At 40.2% G+C, this 21,847-nt stretch overlaps 1 protein-coding gene across 21 annotated transcripts in view; it reads right to left on the reverse strand.

The window, feature by feature from the left end:
• Positions 1-21,847, reverse strand: part of LOC109681333 (protocadherin gamma-C4) — a 182,840-nt gene that overhangs the window by 27,411 nt on the left and 133,582 nt on the right. Inside the window, exon 1 of one of the 21 annotated variants that reach the window (XM_074076799.1) lies at positions 2,869-5,473. The exons of the other annotated variants lie outside the window; for them this stretch is intronic. Coding sequence (XP_073932900.1) covers positions 2,869-5,298 — 2,430 coding nt within the window. The 5' untranslated portion in view covers positions 5,299-5,473. Of the gene's footprint in view, positions 1-2,868; positions 5,474-21,847 lie in introns of those variants that run through there. 21 annotated transcript variants of the gene reach the window in all.

The following is a 21,847-nucleotide window of genomic DNA, read 5'->3' on the forward strand; positions in this document are numbered from 1 at the left end:
CATTTCAAAATTCTTCAGTGACTGCTTATATAAGATAAAATAAGAACTTCTTGGAAAAGACAAAAGGTAATTTAGGATCTAACACCTGCCTCCTTGCTTCATGTCATTACTTGCAAAGACTGTTCCACACACACCTTAAGGTTCGACAATAATGAAATACCCTTATCTCTCAGTCTGGAATTTCTTGGAGAAGCCCCTCCTTGACCGAATCCTTTCCCCTTCACTATTTGACAAGCTACTACTCAACCTTAACTCGTAGCTTAGCATCAACACCACCTCTATGAAGTCTTCCTGATGTTGCCAGGTGACTTAGGTGTTTCATTGCTTCTTATGAATGCAGATCCCTGTTATTATTTTGTGCTTGTTTTTCTTCTAGGTACTCTCTGTACCATAAGAGCAAGACAATGTCTTTTTCATCTTTTACAGTAGCTAGCACACAGAGGTGCTAATGGAGCATCTTATCACCTCAACAAAGACTTATTAAATATTTGCAGAGTAGATGTTATATTTACTTTATGATGAGGTACCTGGAATTCAGCGAGGTTAAGACACTTGTCTAAAGCTAAACAACTAGGATGTGCAGTGCTATAGTTACATTTCCGAGTTCATACTAAACCAAACAAGCACAGTCTGTTTTACTAGAATTGGAGCATCATAAAGCCTTAACCCTACATATCCTTGACTTGATCTTTTTGTGCCAGATAAGTGATTCCCCCATCTCTAGATTTTAAAACAGCTTTATTGAAATGTAACTGACATAGCATGCAGTTCACCTAAAGTGTACAATTCAAAGGTCTTTAGTATCTTCTCCTATACTGGTGCAATCATGACCACAGAATGTTTTGTCACACCCCACAGAACCCAAACCCCACGGCCCACAGCTCTAGATTTTTAAATAATAGTTGCCTACATGCTAGTGGTTTAGGAAGATTTTCTGTTTAGGTGACTGAAATACCATCCTATGTCTCCCTTACGGCGCTCCTCTAGAGCTTTTCTGTTATGCTTTAAATTTCAGAAATAACACTATAGTATTTTTTAAGTTGGGCCTGGTCCAGTAAAGCTCGTTCCAGTACTGTGAGCCCTAGAATGACTTTTACTTCAGCAATATGCTAAAAGACAGAACCTGCCTCTAGGCAGTGGCTTTTCAAACTTTTCTGCACATTAGGATCACCTGTGTGTTGGCAGAGTGGCTCAAGTGGTAGGTAGAGTGCCTCCTAGCAAACTTGAGGCTCTAAGTTCAAGCCCCAGTACAGCCAATGGGGGGAAAAAAGTGAATGAGTCACCTGGGGATCTTCAAAAAATAGTGATGTCAGTTCTTTCCCCAGAAATTGTGTTTTAATTGCTCTGCAGTGTTGCTTGGGCTTTAGAACTTTTACAAGGTCCCTAGGTGATTTAAAGGGGGCAACTAAGTTTCAGAACATTGTTCTAGAGAAAATGCCAGTTGTTTCTAGACTAACCAGAAGAGCAGCAGCTTCTGTCTGACTTTCATCCTTCCTTGGACTTTCCTTATGTGCTTGTACTTGGTTATCTTAGGCTGTTCCTCATATTTACTCATTTCCAAGGTGTTTTTAAGATTTGGGGCAAAGAACTAATAAATAATAACTAATAATTTTTAAACAATCATGACATGCCAGACACTGTGAAATACTGTACATACAGTATATCATGCATTAGTCCTACGAAACCCAAGATATTCCCTTTTTGCATAGGAGAAAGAGACTTAGAAAGGAGAATGAGTAAAGTGCTCAAAGACTCATAGTTGTTAAGTGGCAGAGCCTCATTTGTCTGTGAAATCCAAGATTTGACGGCAATAACACACTTAGTAACAAAATAACAGTGGTTTTCTTACAATTGAGAGTATGTGCAGGTTTCTCACAAAGGTAAAAACCTTGTAGTCAACATATACCATCCTGAATGAATTAATACTTTACCTTCTTAAGAAAAGGAATGTATCTACCTCTCACATCATGCCTAGACCTAAGAAAAATAATGCTGGAAAGACTGGGAATAGCACCAGAGGTACATTTGGACTTTCTTTCGGGTTTACTCTCAAAGTAACTTTTTTACTTTTGTAATTAAAAATAAATAAATGAAGTATATATATGTATATATATATATATACATATATATGTAAAACTTTTATAATCAAAAGTGGTTGTCTTTGGATTTGGGGATAATAATTAAAAATTTTCTTTATATTTTTCTGCATTTTGCAATTTTTCCACAATACTCCTGCATTACTATTATAAAAATACTTGCTAAGTAACATGCCCATTATTTCCAGTAGTGTGCTCAAAATAAATTTAAAGAATGCCTAGAACTTTACTTCATTCTTAGAAAATTATCTGAGAACGAGGAACAGAATCTGTTAGACAAAGGGAAGTTATTTTAAAACCATTCGTTTTAATGCAGATGTAGGAATCATTTGAAAAGAGGCACAAGAGGTACTTTTTATATTCCTAGCAGCTGCCACTGGTTAGAGGTGTTCAGCAGCTCCTTTCCAAGGGAAATGATACCAAGCAGAGCTCTGAGTGCTGAGATCTTGGGTTAGCCTTAAACGCCCCTCTAGCAAGATTGGCTAGTTGTGATGGCAAATGAGTGCTGAAGGTGTGAATTGGATCCACAGATGAATCAAGTGACTTCAATCTGAAATAGGACCACAAACCACACTCTAGCATGTCACCCTCCTCCCAAAGGCACCAAGGTTGATCTAGGATGGACAAGGTGAAAGTCTGGACGCATAATCAGAAAAACATCTTTACCATTAAGAAAACCAAACAAATCAAAAACCACTTCCATACTTTACTGAACATGGAGCCGGAATCAACAAGCATTAAAATTTTTCAGGAATGATTTGCTAACCCTTACCTGTCCAGAAGGGGCGCTCTCTGCACCCAACACCTGCCTATAGAACACAGGATCGCAGCTCCGTAGCGTGTTCTGGCGGCTGGCCAGTGGGCTAGCTAAACCAGGTTTCTTCAGCAGCGGGTCGCTGCGGCGCGAGTCCGTGGTGAGGTACACCTGATGGTAAAGGTGCGGCGCCATCAGGCCTCCCCGCACAGCGTCCGCGTGCAAGGAGGGCCCTGGTGTTCTGTACAGGGAGCTCACTGGGGCTCGGTATAGGTCCCTAGACTGCTTCCACTTGTAAACTTTGAATATGATCACTCCCAACACTGTGACTGCGAACCCCACAGAGACCAGGATTAAAGAAAGAAGTAGATAAAAGGTGAGATTTTTATTCTGCTCCCGGGGAATAGAGCCCGAAGGAAACTCAGCTCGGGCTTCGGGGGATTCCTCTGTTACTGACACAGTTAGGGTAGTCGTGGTGGACAGTGAAGGCTCTCCATTGTCTGTGATAAGGACTGTGAGAGTCTGCCTGGGCGAATCTGTGTCTTGGACTGGACGAGCAGTGCTGATCTGACCCGTGTGAAGCCCCACAGCAAAAAGGCTCTGGTTGGGGGCTCCCAAGAGGCTGTAGGAGAGCCAGGCATTGTGCCCTGCATCCGCGTCCCAGCCGACCACCCTCGAGACCATGTGGCCAGCGGCGGTACCTCGAGGTAGTATCTCCACCGAACTCTGGCCAGGCCGAGGGTATAAGACCTGGGGGGCGTTGTCATTGAGATCAGTAACAAATATGTTCACACTGATGTTGGTGGCCAGGACAGGGGTGCCTCCATCGTTGATATAAGCTGTTAATTCGAACTCCCTCCGATCCTCGTAGTCCAGGGGCATTAAAGTTGACAAGACGCCACTGTCACGATTTATCGTGAAATAGCGACCCACTAGCCCGGTTTCAGCTCCTTGCTCTAAGAGAAAGAAGGAAAGGCGAGCGTTGTGTGGGGCATCGGGGTCCCAGACACTTAGGTTTAGTATGGGAACTCCAGGGAGGTTATTTTCCTCAACGTAAACGTCGTAGGAAGATTGGGAGGATTGCGGAGGGTTGTCGTTGATGTCGGACACCTGGACACGCACTGTCGTAATGGCCGAGAGCGAAGGGGATCCTGCGTCTCGAGCTGTGATGCTGAGGTTGTATTCTGCCACGGTCTCCCGATCCAGTTCTGCACTGGTTTTCAAAGTGAAGTAATTCTTGAGGGAAGAGGTAAGGGTGAAGGGCAGACCTGGTGGAACCTCGCAAGTCACTAGCCCGTTCTCCCCAGTATCCAGATCAGTCACACTGAGCAAAGCGATGACAGTCCCCAAAGGGGCATCCTCAGGGACTGGGCTGTACACGGAGGTGACTGTGATCTCAGGGGCATTGTCATTCACGTCCACAACCTCTACCAATACTTTGCAATGTGCTCCTTCAGGATTGGAACCCTTGTCCTTAGCCTGGATGTAAATCTCATGGAGTTTTGTGTCTTCGAAGTCCAGTCGTCCCTTGATTGTCAGTATCCCCGTTACGAGGTCTAAGGCGAATAGTTCCCGCACGCCAGCGCGGTTGTGGCTGCCGAAGGAGTAAACAATTTCACCATTGAGGCCTTCATCCAGATCCGTTGCAAAAACCTGCGCTACGCGAGTGCCAGGGGGTGCATCCTCCAGAACGCGCGCCCGGTACAAGGACTGATTGAAGGCAGGCGCATTGTCATTCGCATCCAGCACTGTGATGCGAATAGGAAGGCTGGCGGAGCGAGCTGGGGTTCCTCCGTCCAACGCAGTCAGCACCAACTGGACACTTGGCTCTCGTTCTCGGTCCAGGGAGCGCTCCAGGACCAGCTCTGCGTACTTAGTGCTGTCCTCCCGGGTCTGCTCCCGAAGAGCAAAGTACTCGTTGTGGCTCAGCTCATAGGTTTGTAAAGAGTTGCTTCCCACATCAGGATCGTGCGCGCTCTCGAGCGGAAAGCGCGTTCCTGGAGCCATGGCCTCACTAATCTCCAATTTCATTTCCCCAGTGGGGAAGGAGGGATTGTTGTCGTTGATGTCCTGAATCACCACTTCCGCGCTGAACAGCTCCAACGGGTTCTCCACCACCAACTCCAGAGTTACAGTGCAGGAGAGCAGTGTCCCACACAGCTCCTCTCGATCCAGACGGTCGTTCACGAACATCTCTCCCGTCTCCCAGTTCACTTCAAAGAATCTGCGGCTTGCTCCAGACACTACCCGGAGCCTGCGAGCTGACAGGCTGCCGAGATCCAGACCAAGGTCCGTGACCACGTTCCCCACAATAAAACCTTTCTCTCTTTCCTCCAGAATCTCATAGCGAATGATGGTGGAAGCCTTGTTCAAGGCAGTGAGGAGAAGCAAAACTCCTACCACTCTCCCGGTGCTTACCAGTCCGCTCCTCCAGGCCGCTGGGACCATCTCACTCGAAAGCAGTTCCTCTTCGCCAGGTCCAGATGGTCCCGGCGGTTTCGCTGAGAAACTTTCAGCGGGTTAGCGCTCGGGCGCTGGGCGCCGAGTCGGACATGGCTTTCTGGGTGCCGCTGATTTGCTCGCCGGCTGTTCAGTCTCTGCCTCATCCCGGGGCGCCGAAAGGGGACGGGCCGGGGCCAGATCTCCAGCGTCTTCATTGGCCGACAGCGGCACACAGAGTCCCAGCCAATAACTGCACGAAGAATGCGCTAGCGCCGGGCTTTGAGCAGGACACGCGCTAACGCCAGGAACTTCACTTTCCCCTGGCCGCGTTCCAGAGTTTCCGGCCAGAGCGCAGTGCCAGCGTCTGGGAAGAGGAAACCTACCTCGGCCGGCACAGCCAACCGCCGGGCAAGGAAGCTGGAGGTTCTGTGAGTCTCCAAGCCAAACCAGGGCCTACTAAACACTTTAATCGCTTTCATTGATCTCAAGCAGGGGGATCAAACCAAACCCCAAAAGACACAACGTTGCCTGGAAAAACGCCAACAAATCTGGTGTGCCGGAGGGCAGACAATCGAGTGGACCCTACTTGTGAGGAGGGATTGGCATTTCTGTGGAGATGTTAATAATGTCAACTTTATGGGCTGCGATATAGTTCAGCGGTATCGCTTGCTTAGCAGGCGAGACCCTGGGTTCTATCTCCAGCCCTCCTCCCTCCAAATCAATTTTCTCTCTTTGCAAACGAGACTGTAGAATTCTCTGTCACTTCCTCAGTACAGCAAATCAATAGAAGCTCTCTGTTTGGTTTACTCTGTCTAAACTTTAAAATAATAATCAGATTTTATTTCTTTTAAAACTGTCATTGTTCAGCTTTCATTTTGAAAGAACTAGGAAGCATTTGAAGTTTCCCTACACCGTCTTTCCCAAAGGAGCACAGTCTCAGTTGGCTTGAACATAATCTCCCAAACGTTTTCCTTTACTTAATTATTTTCCCAGATGCTGGGTCCATATGCCACAAGAAGTTGCATTGATGATGACGATGATGGTAATGATAATGATAATGATAATAATAATAATAATGAAATAACCCTCAAAACGCCATAAACTCTTTAGAGAAATACAAAGCCTTTAGCCACAGAATAAAGAGCCTTGAGTTTTCTGCATTTAGGACTGTAATCACTAAATAAAAGAGCAACAATTAGGATAATGAATAAGTTAGCTGTGACATACATTAGAATTAAGTTGTATACGTCTTGGAGAAGAAGCTAACCTTTAAAGATTCTTATGCTGTTAAATGGAAAAGGCAGGTAGAATGTCTAGCATAGACAAGTCTCAATTAATTATGCAAACGTGCTATTAGATAGTAGACATAAAGTTTTAGAGCCTCATACTCTTTCGTGCATGGGTTTTGGTATATTTGGTGCTATGATTTGGATAAATGTTCCCCAAAGTCCCCTGATTAAAGGCTAATTGCCAAACCCATGGCACTATTAGGAGGAGGTGGAACTTTACATCATTGGGGGTGTGCCCTTGATGGACAGAGTAAAATTGGGCCCCTTGCTATCTCCCTTGTTCAAGCCCAGGCCATGAGGCAAACAGTTTGGCCAGACATTGCTGCCATGATGTGTTGCTTCACCACAAGCCCCAAAGCAACAAAGCCAAATAATCACAGACTGAAACCTCCAAAAATGTGAGCAAAATAAACCACTCCTCCTTTAAGGTGATTTATCCCAGGTATTTGTTACCATAATGGAAAGTTAAAATACACACTTGGTTTGGTATTTTGGTTTGGTAAATGAAAATTTAGCTAACATATATAATATTTTACTAAATTTTAGTGCTACCATTAAAGTTATAATTTATCCTTCTCTTTTAATTTTTAACTTATGGAATTTTTATTGAACTATAACATTAGTATTTTATTGTTTATTCATATATAAACATAAGATTTCCCTTAAAAGTACGTTAGTCTTATGCTTGTTAAATGTATTAATCCATTATTTTCCATTTTTATAATGTACTGTTTATTCTGTGTTTTATGTTCTTTATATTTTACCAGCATGATTGCATATAATTTTTGTTTTGTTTTGTTCTTCTGAGACAGGATCTTGCTATGTAGGACAGGCCAGCCTTAAACTCAAAATCTTTCTACTTTCTGGATACTTGTCTTAGGCATCATCATCATATTGATTGTGTACAGTCCTTTCTGAAGTGTAACTGAATCTTAATGGTAGGCAGAGAGGTAGGCAGACAGGTTAGACAGGATATTTCCTGATGAAATGTCTCTCCATGTCCACAGCACTTTATTTTATTTATTATTATTATTTTATTTATTTGCGATACTGGGGTTTGAACTCAGGACCTATATCTTGAGCCATTTCACCAGCACTTTTTTGTGATGGGTTTTTTTCGAGATAGGGTCTCACAAACTATTTGCCTGGGCTGGCTTCGAACCGTGATCCTCCTGATCTCTGTCTCCTGAGTAGCTAGGATTACAGGAGTGAGCCACTGGCACCTGGCTATCCTCAGCACTTTAATTCACCTCTTAAAACCCCCACCAAGAAGCCTAATAGGCATGAAGAGATAGAATATATTAGAATTTAGAATACGGACAGTCACTTGCTATTGAAAATGTGAGAACCAATGGCATAGGCAGGCATTAGGAGTGTGTTAGAAATGAAGAAATGATCTCCTCTAGACCTACAGGACCACAATTTGCATTTTAACAAAATACCTGGGTGATATGAAAACACATTACACTAATCGGTGCATTATTTGGAGGTATGCTGATTTTAGCAATCTTTTTTTCCATTTGCCATCAAGTTTTTTTTTGTGGTACTGGGGTTTGAACTCAGGGCCTACACCTTGAGCCACTCCACTAGCCCTCCCCTCTTTTTGTGCTAGGCAAGTGCTGTACTTCTGAGTCTCTGAAAACCAACTTTTAAATTTTCAAGTAGTTTCCCCCTTAATAATAAGATCTGTAATTTTTCTAAGCAGAAACTTCTGGGATTCATTCTCTGCAGTAGCTAGGGTGAACTTCCTAAAATTTTAATTGGATTGTATAATTCTGTAGCTACTACTCAGTAGCTATGCACTGCTCTTGAAATAAAATACCAAATCCTTTGCATAGAACCCAAGTGTTCATGCCTTCTCTTTCTCTCTCTCTCTCTCTCTGTCTCTCTCTGTCTCTCTCTCTCTCTGTCTTCCACTATACTACTCAGTGTGGTTACCAGTCCATGCCCCAGGGTTACAGTCTGCTCCTCTGCCAGAAAAGCCTCTTTCTCCTTGTATCCTTGCTTCTCTAGTTTTACAAATCTTTCAGGTCTCAGTTAAAACCAGGATTTTTTGTTGTTCTCTCTTAGAGCACCTTATTTTTTTCATGGAATGTAGCACAATTTTAGATTTTATTTTTTGTTTAAGCGTAATGTCTGCCTCTCCCACTCAAAATGAATTAAAAAAAAAAAAGAAAGAAAGAAACCTCAGAAGGACAGGGACCATTCCATTCTGCTAATGACTTGTACCCTTGCTCTACCTAGCATAGTAGGCTACGTATTTCTTTTGTGTGTGTGTGTGTGTGTGTGCATGTGCTCTGGGAAATGAACCACATCTCATGAATGCTAAGTACATCCTTTACCACTGATCCAAACCCCTAAATGTTTTTTTATTTTTTCAGGTTCTGGGGTTTGAACTCAGGGCCTCATGCTTGCTAGGCAGGTGCTCTACCACTTGAGCCTCTCCACCACACACCCTTTTTTTTTTGATGTTGGGTGTTTTTGAGATAGGGTCTCATTTTCTGGGGGAGGGGGAGTGTAGACTGGCCTCAAACAGTGATCCTCCTAATCTGTCTCCCAAGTAGCTAGGATTACAGGCATGAGCCACTTGCGCCCAGCCACCATGCCTTTTTGGTTGATTATTTTTTGTGGTGCTGGGGACTGAACTCAGGGCCTTACACATGCTGGGCAAGGACTCTACCACTAAGCTACATCCCCAGCCCAGCCCCCCCCATACTTATTAGTGTAGCAATCTTTTTTAGTAGTGTATATTAATTTTACAAAGAAAGGGGTTTGCTTGCAAAATTTCCATAATGTGTATATTATACTTTGATCATATTTACCCCCTTTATTACTCTCTCATCTTCCCTCCTCCATTCTGGCTTTTTATTGTATAATTTTTAATGGGTTTCATTATGACATTTTTCCTTCATGCAAACAATGTACTTTGATCATAGTCACTTCCACCCTCTTTTAATGTAGCAATATTCATACTAATGCCATAGTAACCATACACTGCAGTCTATATATAGTCATATGTTTGTAACCATTTTCCCTAGGAGTAACATTTTTTGAAGATACATTCACTCATTCCTGTGTGTATGTGTGGGTGTGTGTTGGGGATTGAATCCAGGGTTCCATGCATGCTAGGAGAGCACTGTATTAATGAGCCACACCCTCAGCATATAGATTCATTCACTCTTTTAAGATAGCAGTAGGCCTAATGAAACTTTATTTTTTTATTTTATTTATTTTTTGATGCACTGGAGTATGAACTCAGGGCCTCATTCTTGCTAGGCAGGTGCTCTATCACTTGAGCCGCTATACCAGCCCCCTTTTTTTTGTGTGTGTGATGTGTTTTTCAAGATACGGTCTCATGAACTATTTGCCTGGGGCTGGCTGGGAACCACGATCCTCCTGATCTCTGCCTCCTGAATAGCTAGGATTACAGGCATGAGCAACTATAAACTGTTTCTTAACCCTAATGATCTGAAGAGAGACTACAATTTGTCAAAAACCCAAGTAAGGTGTAATAACTTGCTGTGTCACCTATATCGAGGGGGAAATGAAAGTACCAGTATACAGGATCAACACAATTTTCCAGTTTCTATCCTTTTTCTTCTCTGATTTATAACTTCAAGAGATCTTCTGACCAATGAGATATAGCAAAAATAATATACTTTTAAAATAGAAAGCACACATATTGTATGGTCAAGAGCCAAAAACCATGAAACCTTTATTTATCTTTTATTCTTAAATTAAAAAAAATTTTTTACAGTGCTGAGGATTGACCCAAGGGCCTCACATATACTTGGTAAGCACTGTCCCACTGAGCTACAGCCCTAACCCCCCAAAGTTTTATTTTTAACTTCTTTTATTTTATCTATAAAGTAGGAGTAATAATACTGCTCATTGATATAACCACAGGCGCCTCAATCATTTAAAAAAATATTTTGACAGCTTTAAACATACTGTATACAATTTAAGATTTTTTTTTGGATTGGACTAGAGTGTGAACTCAGGGGTTATGTTTGCAAAACAGGTGCTTTACTGCTTGAGCCATACCTTCAGTCCATTTTGGTTTAATTATTTGGAGATGGGGGTATCCTAAGCTATTTTCTAGGGCTGGCCTTGTACCTTGATCCTCCTAATGTCAGCCTCCCAAGTAGCTAGGATTATAGGCGTGAGCCACTGGTATCCAGCTAGTTCAAAAATTTTTTAGTAAATTTATACATTCATGTAGCAAACTCTATAATCCTGTTTTAAAATACTCCCCTCACCCCCAAAATTTCTCTCATGCCTGTCTACAGTCAATCCTTGCTCCTACCCTTAGCCTTAGGCAACCACTGATCCTCTGATGATGTAGATTTTTATTTTCAGTGCTGGGAATGGAATCCAGGGCTTTGCACATACCAGGGAAGCACTCTACCACTGAGCTGCACTCCCAGCCCCATGGTGTTTTGTTTTTTGTTTTTTTTTTTTTACAGAATTTTTATTAAAAAAGAGTAATAGACAGCAACTGCAGTTGTCTATTAGACAGTGTAGGGCAAGTGAGAGCAGGAGGAGCACTGGGTAACTCTATGCCTCACTGAAAAAAAATAACTAAAAATCAAAGAACATTGATGATGTCACAAAGAAACTAGGAGAGATGTGAGTAACTGTCAATGCTGTCAGTGGCAAGCATCATTATGAAAGAAGCAGACTGTCAAATACAAGGAGAAACGTGGAAGGATATTACTGCACCAGACCAAAGGAAAGCTCCATGCAGCAAGGGAGCATGAGGCTGAAAATAGAAAGAAAAAATAAGAGGGAAGAAATAAAGGAGAAGAGGACAGGAGGAAGATGAAGCAGATGGTGAATAAATTGGTTTCATCACAGTTTCCTTCTTCTCTACAAAGCTCTTAACTCCCCTGTGACACAACTCACTCCCTTTAAATAAAATATTGAGACGTAAAGCTGTGTAAGATTTGCTTTTAAACTATACAATGTCTCTTTTTATATAGTTAACACACTACTGATGGTGTCTTTCAATAATCCTGTACTGGTGGTTTTTACAATAGTCACTAACCTTGCCTGGTACAGTATGGGGACAGTAAATTGACATGGAAATTCAAGGGAGTTTATTCTTAGTACACAACAAAAATTATATAGGGATGGTAGATTTCCATCGTCAATTTTCTCTGATGTAATTCATATGAAATAAGTGTTCTGCTAAGTGAATACCACTTTGTAATTGCAATAAGAAGTTGCAGCTGTTTGGCTGACATTATGAATGCTTCTAGGTAAATATGATTTTAATTAGAAAAAAGAACTGATAAAAATGTGTAGTCTTTTGTATCTGGCTTTTTTTGCTTATCATATTAATCCAGCTTCTGATTGCACCCTCAATTCTGTTCTTTCTCCAAACTTCCTCATCTAGTAATGGTGCTCCTGATTTGGTCAAAAGTTGAAGAGTCACTTTTAACGTCTTTATCCCCACATTCAACTCCTTACCAATCCAGACCAATGCTTACTACCTCTAAAGTGTATGTGTGTGCACATATATAGATAGATATATGTGTTTGGTGGGAATGGCTTTGAACTTGCAAATCAGGTTGTTTGCTTTTGCAGTGCTGGGGACTGAACCCAGGGCCTCTGCATTCTAGGTAAGTGCTCTACCACAGACATCCATCTCAAGTATATTTTGAAACTATCAATTACTTTCCCCATCTACTGTTACCATCCGACCCAACTCACCTTAAATACTGTGATCACCTCCCCTCTGGTAATCTAGTTTTGCTTTCCCTAAATCTCACTTCACATGCAGAAATTTGAGGCTTCTTTCAACAATGTACATTAGATTACATACCCTCCTTGCTAATTAAAATGCTTAGCATAGGACTGACTATATAATTTGTGGGGCTAATGCAGAATGAAATTGGAGGAGTTTGTTAAAATTATTGAGAATTTCAAGATTGTGAAAGCAGAGAATTCAGGGCTTTACTCTTGCAGGCATGCTACTGCTTGAGTCACACCTCCAATTCATTTTCCTCTAGTTATTTATTTACTTACTTATTTTGGTGGGACAGGAGTTTGGTGGGAAGGGCTTTGCACTCGCAAATCAAGTGCTCTACCACTTGAACCACTCTTTCAGTCCTGCTCTGGTTCTTTGGAGATGGGGGTCTCACAAATTACTTGCCTAGGCTGTTCTCAAATGAGATCCTCCCACTCTCAGACTCCCAAGTAGCTAGGATTACAGGCGTGAGCCACTGACACTCAACAGGTACCTTCTAAGAATGGACCCCATCTAAGCATGGAGCACAGGTTACATGACTAAAGTTGGCTCTGCCTGGCAAAGAGGAAACTGTCAATAAAATTACCTTATATTCTTATTAATATTAAGTAATCACCTAATTATCTAACATTTTTCCTAAAGACAAAGGGGTTAGTTGAAGAAAAATGGAATAAAAACAGATAACCTTTTTATCAAACAAACATGTATCCCAATTTAGACAAGTGGGAGATTAAAGGACTTGGAAAGGGCTGGCAGAGTGGCTCAAGTGGTAGAGCTCCTACCTAGTAAGTATGAGGTCCTGAGTTCAAATCCCAGCACTAACAAAAACAAAATAAAACAAAACAAAAAAAAAAGTATTTGGTGAAGAATCTGAATAGTTTAGCTTTAATATTTATCTGAAGCTTACCAGAATATTCTGCATATTTTGATTTGAAAAGATAATCTGTGACTCTTAAGAATATGTTTCATAAGACCTCTACTCTATTAACTCTTAGAATAAGAGGAAATCATCTCATCAAAATATTTTGGAACAAGGGGCTGGGTCATGGCTCAAGTGGTAGAGTATCTGCCTAGCAAGCATGAAGCCCTGAGTTTACACCCAGTACCACAAAAAAAAATAAGTAAAATAAATAAAAGTGAAATAACAAATAATGAATTTGGAGGTCAAAAGCTTTTAAAAGCTGATGTTTATACTTTCTCTCAACTGAGGGCTGTCTTCTTCTAATCTCATTTACGTTAGTGCCCTCTTACTGTTTATCATATCACAAAGCTTAAGTGTGTTGGGAAACTACCTACAAAGTAACTACTAACTTTGTCCACGTGATCATCTTCCAAGAGGCCTAACTTCTCCTGAGAGAACTTGTTCAATTTTCCCCAGCATGTTTTTATTACATTGCTATCTAAATTATTATTAGTTGTCGCCAAAATGGGTAGTTTACTATGGTTGAGTTGTTTACCTTATTTAAGTTAAATATTTCCCTTCATTATGTGCTGATCACTTTGAGGAAGAAACAGTGCAGCTTTCCGATCACTAAAACCTTCTGGCACTATGGAAGTTTAGTACACAATAAAGATGCTATCTCATATCACTGGGAAAAAGATGTAGTTTTCTTTCTTTTTTCTTGGTCCTGGGGTTTGAACTCAGGGCCTACACGTTGAGCCACTCCACCAGCCCTTTTTCGTGTTGAGTGTTTTTGAGATAGGGGCCTCACAGCCATTCCTCACATCTAGGTTATAGGAACATTCATTGTTTTCATTTAGTACTTGTATGGGTGTATTTTTTTTACTTTTATATTTAGATTCTTGATCTATTTAAAACTTATTCCTGACTGTGGTGCACACAGCTCTCAGAAGGCTGAGGAAGGAGAATCTTGAGTCAAGGCCAGCTTAGGCTACATAGCAAGACTCTGTTTAAAAAAAAATAATAAAATGTATTCCTGCATGCGCTGAGGCATGAATCTAATTTCATCTTTTTTTTTTTTTTGGTGGTATGCAGGACCTCATGCTTGCTAGGCAGGCCCTCTACCACTTGAGCCACTCCACCAGCGTAACTTCATTTTTTGTTCCAAATGGCTATCCACTTGTCCCAATACCATTTATTAAAACTATATCTTGGCCAGGTGCCAGTTGGCGCATGCCTATAATCCTAGCTACTTGGGAGGCAGAGATCAGGAGGATCACAGTTTGAAGCTAGCCCAGGCAAATAGTTCACAAGACCCTATACTGAAAAACCCTCCACAAAAAAAGGGCTGGTGGAGTGGGCTCAAGGTGTAGGCTCTGAGTTCAAGCCCCAGTACTGCAAAAGAAAAAGAAAATATTTGCAGCCTATATCTTAGAGTAATATATCTAAATTGTATTAAGTTTTTTTGCAAATTTAGGATTAAACACTCAAAAATTTTAAAGAAAAATGAACATAATATTAACAGAAAAGATTTTTTAAAAGATATAAACTGATCTTTAAATGAAATTTCTTTTTGTACTAATCAGATTGGCAAAAATTTTAAAAAGCTTGACAACACACTCTATAGATGAAACTGTGGGACAACAGGCATTCTCATTTATTTGTAGAAATGCAAAATGGTGCAGTCTATGTGGAGGGAAATGACCAGACCTACCAAAATGTCACATGCATTTACCTTACAACCCAGACATTACATTTTTGGGAATTTATCCTGATCATATACTCCCCAAACCACAAAAATACATATACACCAGGTTATTCATGATGGCATTATTTTTAATTGTAAAAATACTGCAGCTGGGCACCAGTGGCTCACACTGTAATTCTAGCTACTCAGGAGCCAGCCGGAGTAAATAGTTCGCGACACCCTGTCTCAAAACACCCCATCACAAAAAAAGGCTGGTGTAGTGGCTAAAGGTGTAGGCCCTGAGTGCAAACCCCAGTACCATATAAAACAATATTGGAAACTCCCTAAATGACAAATTATAGATGGCTGCACAGTCTGTGATATGTATGTAGTGGACTTTTATGAAGCCATTTTAACAATGAAGATCCCTTAAGTTATATAGGATGATTGCCAGTTTGCTTTTGTCCATGTGGAACTAGTCATACCACTATAAACCACTAGGAAACGGTGACAATAGAAAGAAAAGTGCCTTTAGATATCGGGTCAAAAGTAGTGCAGGATATGAGAGAAGGGAGGAAACTAAGATCTGAAAACGGGAGCACCTAGTTTTCTACCTTAACGCAACTTTCAGAACATGACACAGAAATGGTGGAATCCAAGAAAAACTACTTGGTTAAGCTGAGTTAAGGAACAGAGATTAGTTTGGAGAGACTAAGGCCGTCAGAACTTGCGGACAGAACACTAGAGAGAATGTAGTCATCTGGAGAGCTCCAGAAACCTAAGTCAGGTTCCCCTTGAGCCTTTGTCCAGATAATAATCTGAGCATGCACAGACTGACACCCCTTCAAAGTTGGGCAAATAACAAAGGCCAAGGAGCTATAAACTGAAGAATTCTTAGCGATCACACAGGCTTGCAATGTTTGAATTCCATTAGCCAGAATAAAGACCCCACTGAACACTCAGAGCAATCACCAAGTCAAAATTTAGTAGTAGAGCTAAATTAGCCCAAGGCAAAAGCTACTACTGACTTGCCCTAACTGAGCTTAAAAACAAACTTTGCAGCCTGGTGTCAGTGTCTCATGCCTGTAATCATAGCTACTCAGAAGGCAGAGACCAGGAGGATTGTGGTTCGAAGCCACCTCCATTAGTTCTCAAGACCCTACCTCAGATAAAAACTATCACAAAAAAGGGCTGGAGGAGTGGCTCAAGTAGTAACAACGCCTGCCTAGCAAGTGTAAGGCTCTGAGTTAAAAACAAAACAAAATAAAACAACAACAAAAAAACCTCCTGCAGGCTAGCACAGGCTGTCTCCCTGAACTACACCCCAGAGACAAGGACTTTAAACAACCATTATAAATGTGCTCAGGGACTTAAAGGAAAACATGAAGATAATGGGAGAGAAATGAAATCAAAGGGAATTCCTAAAAGTGAAAAATAAAATATGTAAGTGGATGAGATAAGCAGTAAGAAGAGATCTCTGACCTTGTAGCCACAGCAACAGCAAATACCCAAACTGATGCTGGGATATGGTGCAAGTCACAGAGCACCTGCCTAGCAAGTGCAAGGCCTTGAGTTCAAACCCAAGTACTACCAAAATTAAAAAAAGCTTTCCTTTAAAAGTATTATTCAAAGGCATATGGTGATAAGTTGAAGGTGCATCCTGTAAGCCCTAGAACAAACACTTACAAAATTGAAAAGAACATCCAAGCTAGATGAGGTAGTTCTTGCCTATAATCTAAGCACTCAGGAGGCTGAGGATGGGTCAATTTGGGCTACAAAGCCCAGATTCCTTTTTTTTGTGTGAGAACCTACCTCCAAGAAAAAAAAATTCTATCTAATAAATGAATACTAGGTACAGAATAGTAAACCATACTCAATCTAAAAGAAGGTAGGAAAAAAAATGAAAGAAGAAATAAACAACAGATGGGATAAGGAGAAAGCAAAAACCAAGTTGGTAGACATAATCACAATTGTATCAATATGCAAGTGTTGTGCATATTCCATAAAGAAATCAAATATTTTCAAACTGAATAAAAAGGCAAGACCAAACTATAACCTATGTACAGAAATGCACTTTATAAGTAAAGGGTAAATAAAGATTTATCACATAAAAGCTAATTATAAGAAAAAGCTGGGGTGGTAATATGAAATTCTTTTTTTATGTGTGTGGCACTGGGATTTGAATTCAGAGCTTCACACTTGCTAGGCGGGTGTGCTTATTACTTCAGTGGGTATTGATATCAGAATAAAGTAGGCCTTAGGACAAGATACAGTAGCAGAGATAAAGGCATTTCAAAATGATGAAAAGGTCAGTTTATCAATTTATCAAGTATTGGGAAGATTTAACAATCTTAAATGTTTATATAACCAAAGAAAATTACCACTGACAAAGAGGAACATTACATAATAAAAAAGTCCAATCTACCAAGAAGATAGAAATCTTAATTTCAGAATACATAAAGCAAAAAGTGATAGAACTGAAAGTAAAACAGACGACTGACAATTACAGTTAGAGACATCAACCATTTGACAAATGCTAGAAATACTAACAAGGATATACAAGAAGTGAATACCACCATTAACTAATAGGACTTTGTCAACACTTAGAGGACAAGACAACAGAGCACATATTCCCTGAAGCAGTCACAGAACATTCTGCTTAGATCCAGGTTTAAAATACAGACCTCGACAAATTTAAGAGAATTGAGACATACTGAGTGTGTCCTTTGAACCATACCAGAATTCAACTAATTTCAGTTGTTTCCAGTTTTTAGCTATTATGAAAATTTTTGCTATGGAGATTTGCTATAAATCTTTGTATTAACTTACATGTTACCTTCTCTTGGGTATATACCTAGTGGCTCAATTTCATTAATTTTTGCTATTATATTTATTTCCTCACTTCTGCTTTATTTATGTTTTTCTCTTCTGTATTAACTACTTTTCTTGTTACTATGACAAAATGCCTAACATGAACAACTTAATGGAGGAAAGATTTATTTTGGCTGACAGTTTCAGAGGGTTCAGTCCATGCTCACTTGTTCTGTGAACTTGGGCAGAGCATCATGACTGCAGGAGTTTACAGCACAGGAGCTTCTTCACCTCATAGTGGATGAGAAGAAGAGAAAGAGGAAGGGACCAGGGACAGGAACCCCAATCAAAGGTGTGCCCCAGTGCTCCACTTCCTCTAACAGGCCCCACATCCCAAAGTTTCTACCATCTCCCAAAATAGCACCGCCTGCTAGAGACCTGAGGTCAACACATACGGGGCACATTTCATACTCAAACCATAACATCTTCCTTTTCTAGTTTGTCGAGGTAGAGTATTACTATTTTTAACTTAAGACCTTTGTCTTTTATACTATGTATTTCTCTCTCAGAACTGCTTTAGTCACATCCCACAAGTTTTGTTATGTTGTATCTTCATTTTCATTCAATTCAATGTGTTTTGAATTTTTTTGAGCTTTTCTGTTTGACTCATGAATTATTAGAACTGAGTAGTTGTATTTTCAAGTGATTGGAGTTTTTCATTATTGCTGTTACTGATTTTTAGTTGAATTCTGGTATGGAATTATTTATAATATGCTAGAATACTGTTCAGCAGTAAAAAGGAATGAAGTACAGATACGTGGTACAGCATGGATGAACCTCGAAAATATATCAAGAATCCAGACACAAAAGACATACTGTATGATTATACCTATGTGACAGTTCTAGGAAAAGGTAAATCATAGTGGCAGAAAATAGATCAGTGATCACTAAGGGATGTTAGTGGAAACTGACTGAAAACAGGCACAAAAGAAATCTTCAGGGTAATGGAAGTGTTCCAAGACTGGGTCATGGGGACAGGTGCACAACTGTTCAAATTTGCTAGAACCTGTCTAACCTGTCTTAACTTTGAAATGAAGTTTGAGTAAACCATGCCTCAATAAACCTACTTGAAAAGAAATAAATGAAATTTGAAATTGAAAATTTTAGAGAAAAATCAATGACACAATATGGTACCTTAAAAACCAATTAAATCAGTGAAGTAATAAATTAACAAACTAGCAAGATTGATAGACCAATATCCAGAATGAAACAGGAGATATCACTAAAGACCTTTAGACATTAAAAGGAAAAATAATAAAATATCATGATTAACTCTATCCACATAAACTCAAGAATTGCCTAAATAGCAAAAGCTATCACAAATCGCCCAATATGAACTGGGTAATCTAAACAGTCCTACAGAGGGCAGAGAAATCAAATTCATAGCTTTAACACCAATTCTATGTCAATTCCAGGAATTGGAGAGCATTTTCCAATTCATTTTATGAATTCAGTGTTACCCTGATATCAAATCCCAAAAAGATAGTACAAAAATGAAAACTATAAACCAATATCTCTCATGAATGTAGTTACAAAAATTCTTAACAGAACACTAGCAAGGTAGAATTCAGCAAAATGTAGAAAGAATTATACACCATGACAAGGAATGCAAAGATGGCGCCTGTAACCCTAGCTACACAGGAGGCAGAGATGAGGAGGATTGTTCTTCAAAGCCAGCTACAGGCAAATAGCTCATGAGACCCTATCTTGAAAAACCCTTCCCGAAAAAAGGGCTGGTGGAGTGGCTCAAGGTGTAGGCCCTGAGTTCAAGCTCAAGTACTGCAAAAAAAAAAAAAAAAAAAGAAAAGAAAAGAAAGAAAGAAAGAAAAGAAGAAGAAAAACCACATGGTCATATACATTGACATGTCAAAAACAGGCTACAAAATTCAATACCCGTGCATGATTAAAGAAAACTCCCAGAAATCTGGGAATAAGGGAGATTCTTTCTCAATTTAATAAAGAATATCCACACAAAATCTAAAATTAACATATTTTCTGGTGAAAAACCGATCTTTTCCTCCAATATCAAGAAGAAAGCAAGAATATCTTGCTCTCACAATTCTTATTCAACATAGTACTGGAAGTTCTAGCCAATAAAATAAAGCAAGGAAAAAAGAAAAAGAAAAGACATACAGATTGAAAGGAAGAAATAATGGATGGGCGCTAGTGGCTCACGTCTACAATCCTAGCTACATAGGAGGCAGAGATCAGGAGGATGAAGGTTCAAAGCCAGTCCTGGCAAATAGTTCACAAGACCCTATCTCGAAAAACCTCAACACAAAATAGGGTTGGAAAAATGGCTCAAGTTGTAGAGTGCCTGCCTTGCAAGCATGAGGCCCTGAGTTCAAACTCCAGTACTGCCAAAAAAAAAAAAAAAGGAATGAAGAAATAAAGCTTCCCCAATTTGCAGATGGCATGATTGTCTACATAGAAAAATCTAGGAACCTACAAGAAAACTCCAAGTAAGTAAGGTTACAGGATACAAGAGTAAGATGTAAAAAATTAATTGTATTTTTATATATTAGCAATGAACATTTCCAAATTGAAAACCTACTACCATTTAGAAATGCTCCACAATAAAGTACATAGGTATAACACTAAAAAAACTTGCAGGTTGAAACCTACAAAATACTGATGAAAGAAATAAAAGAAGATTGAGATAAATGGACAGAAAGACGTACCGCTTAATATAGTACAGATGTCAATCTCTCCAGTTTGTTCTCTAGGATCAACATGCTTCCTATCAAAACATGAGCAAGATTTGTTGAGTAGACATAGACAAGTTTATTCTAAAATTTATGTACAAAGGCCCAGGCCCTAGAGTAATTAAAATAATCTTTAAAATAATGAATAAAGTGAGAGTGATTACCCAAATATAAGATTTGCAGTGTAGCTATAGTAATCAAGACAGGGTGGTATTGGCAGAGAAATAAACACACAGTTCAATGAAACAGAATAGAGAACTCAGAAGTAGACACTTAGAGGTACTGAAAGGTTAAAAAGCTTAAAAAACTGAAAAACTGAATTTTTTAAGCTTTAAAGATTGATTGGCTCAACCGGGCACCGGTGGCTCATGCCTGTAATCCTAGCTACTTGGAGGCAGAGATCAGGAGGATTGTGGTTCAGAGCCAACCTAGGCAAATAGTTTGTGAGACTCTATCTCAAAAATATCTAAAAAATATCACAAAAAGGGCTGTCAGAGTGGCTCAAGTAGTACAGCACCTGCCTAGCAAGTGTGAGGCCCTGAGTTCAAACCCCAGTACTACAAAAAAAAAGAGAAAAAAAAAAAGAGTGATTGACTCACATAATTCTAAGTCCAGAAGTAAATTTCATGACTAGTTTCATTTAAATTCATTTCATGACTTATATTACCAGGGGACCCAATTTCCTCCCCTCCCCTCTTCTCCTGTCTCCCCCCCTTCCCTTCCCTCTCCTCATTTTGGCAGTACTTTGGTTTGAGCTCAGGGTTTTGTCCTAGCTAGGCAGGCACTCTATCACTTGAGTCATGCCTCCAGCCCTTTTGGCTCTGGTTATTTTTGAGATAGGGTCTTGTTTTTTGTCCAGGTGATCTTCTTATTTTAGGTTTCCCATTGCATCTGGGATGCCAGGGCCACACCATCATTCCCAGCTGTTGTTGAGTTGGGGGTCTCGCAAACCTTTTTGCCTGGGTTGTTCTGGAACCATGATCCTCCCAATCTCAGCCTCCCACATAGCTGGAATGGGATGACAGATGTGAGCCATCACGTACAGCTATTGGTTGAGATGGGATCTTGCCAACTTTTTGCCAGGGTAGCTTTGAACTATGATCCTCTTGATATCAGCCTCCCAGCTAGCTAGGATTACAGGAGGGAGCTACCACTGCTCAGCCTTTCTCTCTCTATCTGTCTCAACACGCAGTGGTATTCTTCATTATACAGCTTTATGCTAAGGCCAGCCCTTATGATCTCAGCATGGCTAACTAACTCCTGTATACTTCCATTTCCTGAAGAATGAAACGGTATTCCTCCCAAATTCCCAGCAGAATCCTCCCTCCATCTTTCTTTGTCCAATTGATT

Source organism: Castor canadensis, chromosome 6, assembly GCF_047511655.1.
Source record: "Castor canadensis chromosome 6, mCasCan1.hap1v2, whole genome shotgun sequence".
Lineage (NCBI taxonomy): Eukaryota > Metazoa > Chordata > Mammalia > Rodentia > Castoridae > Castor > Castor canadensis.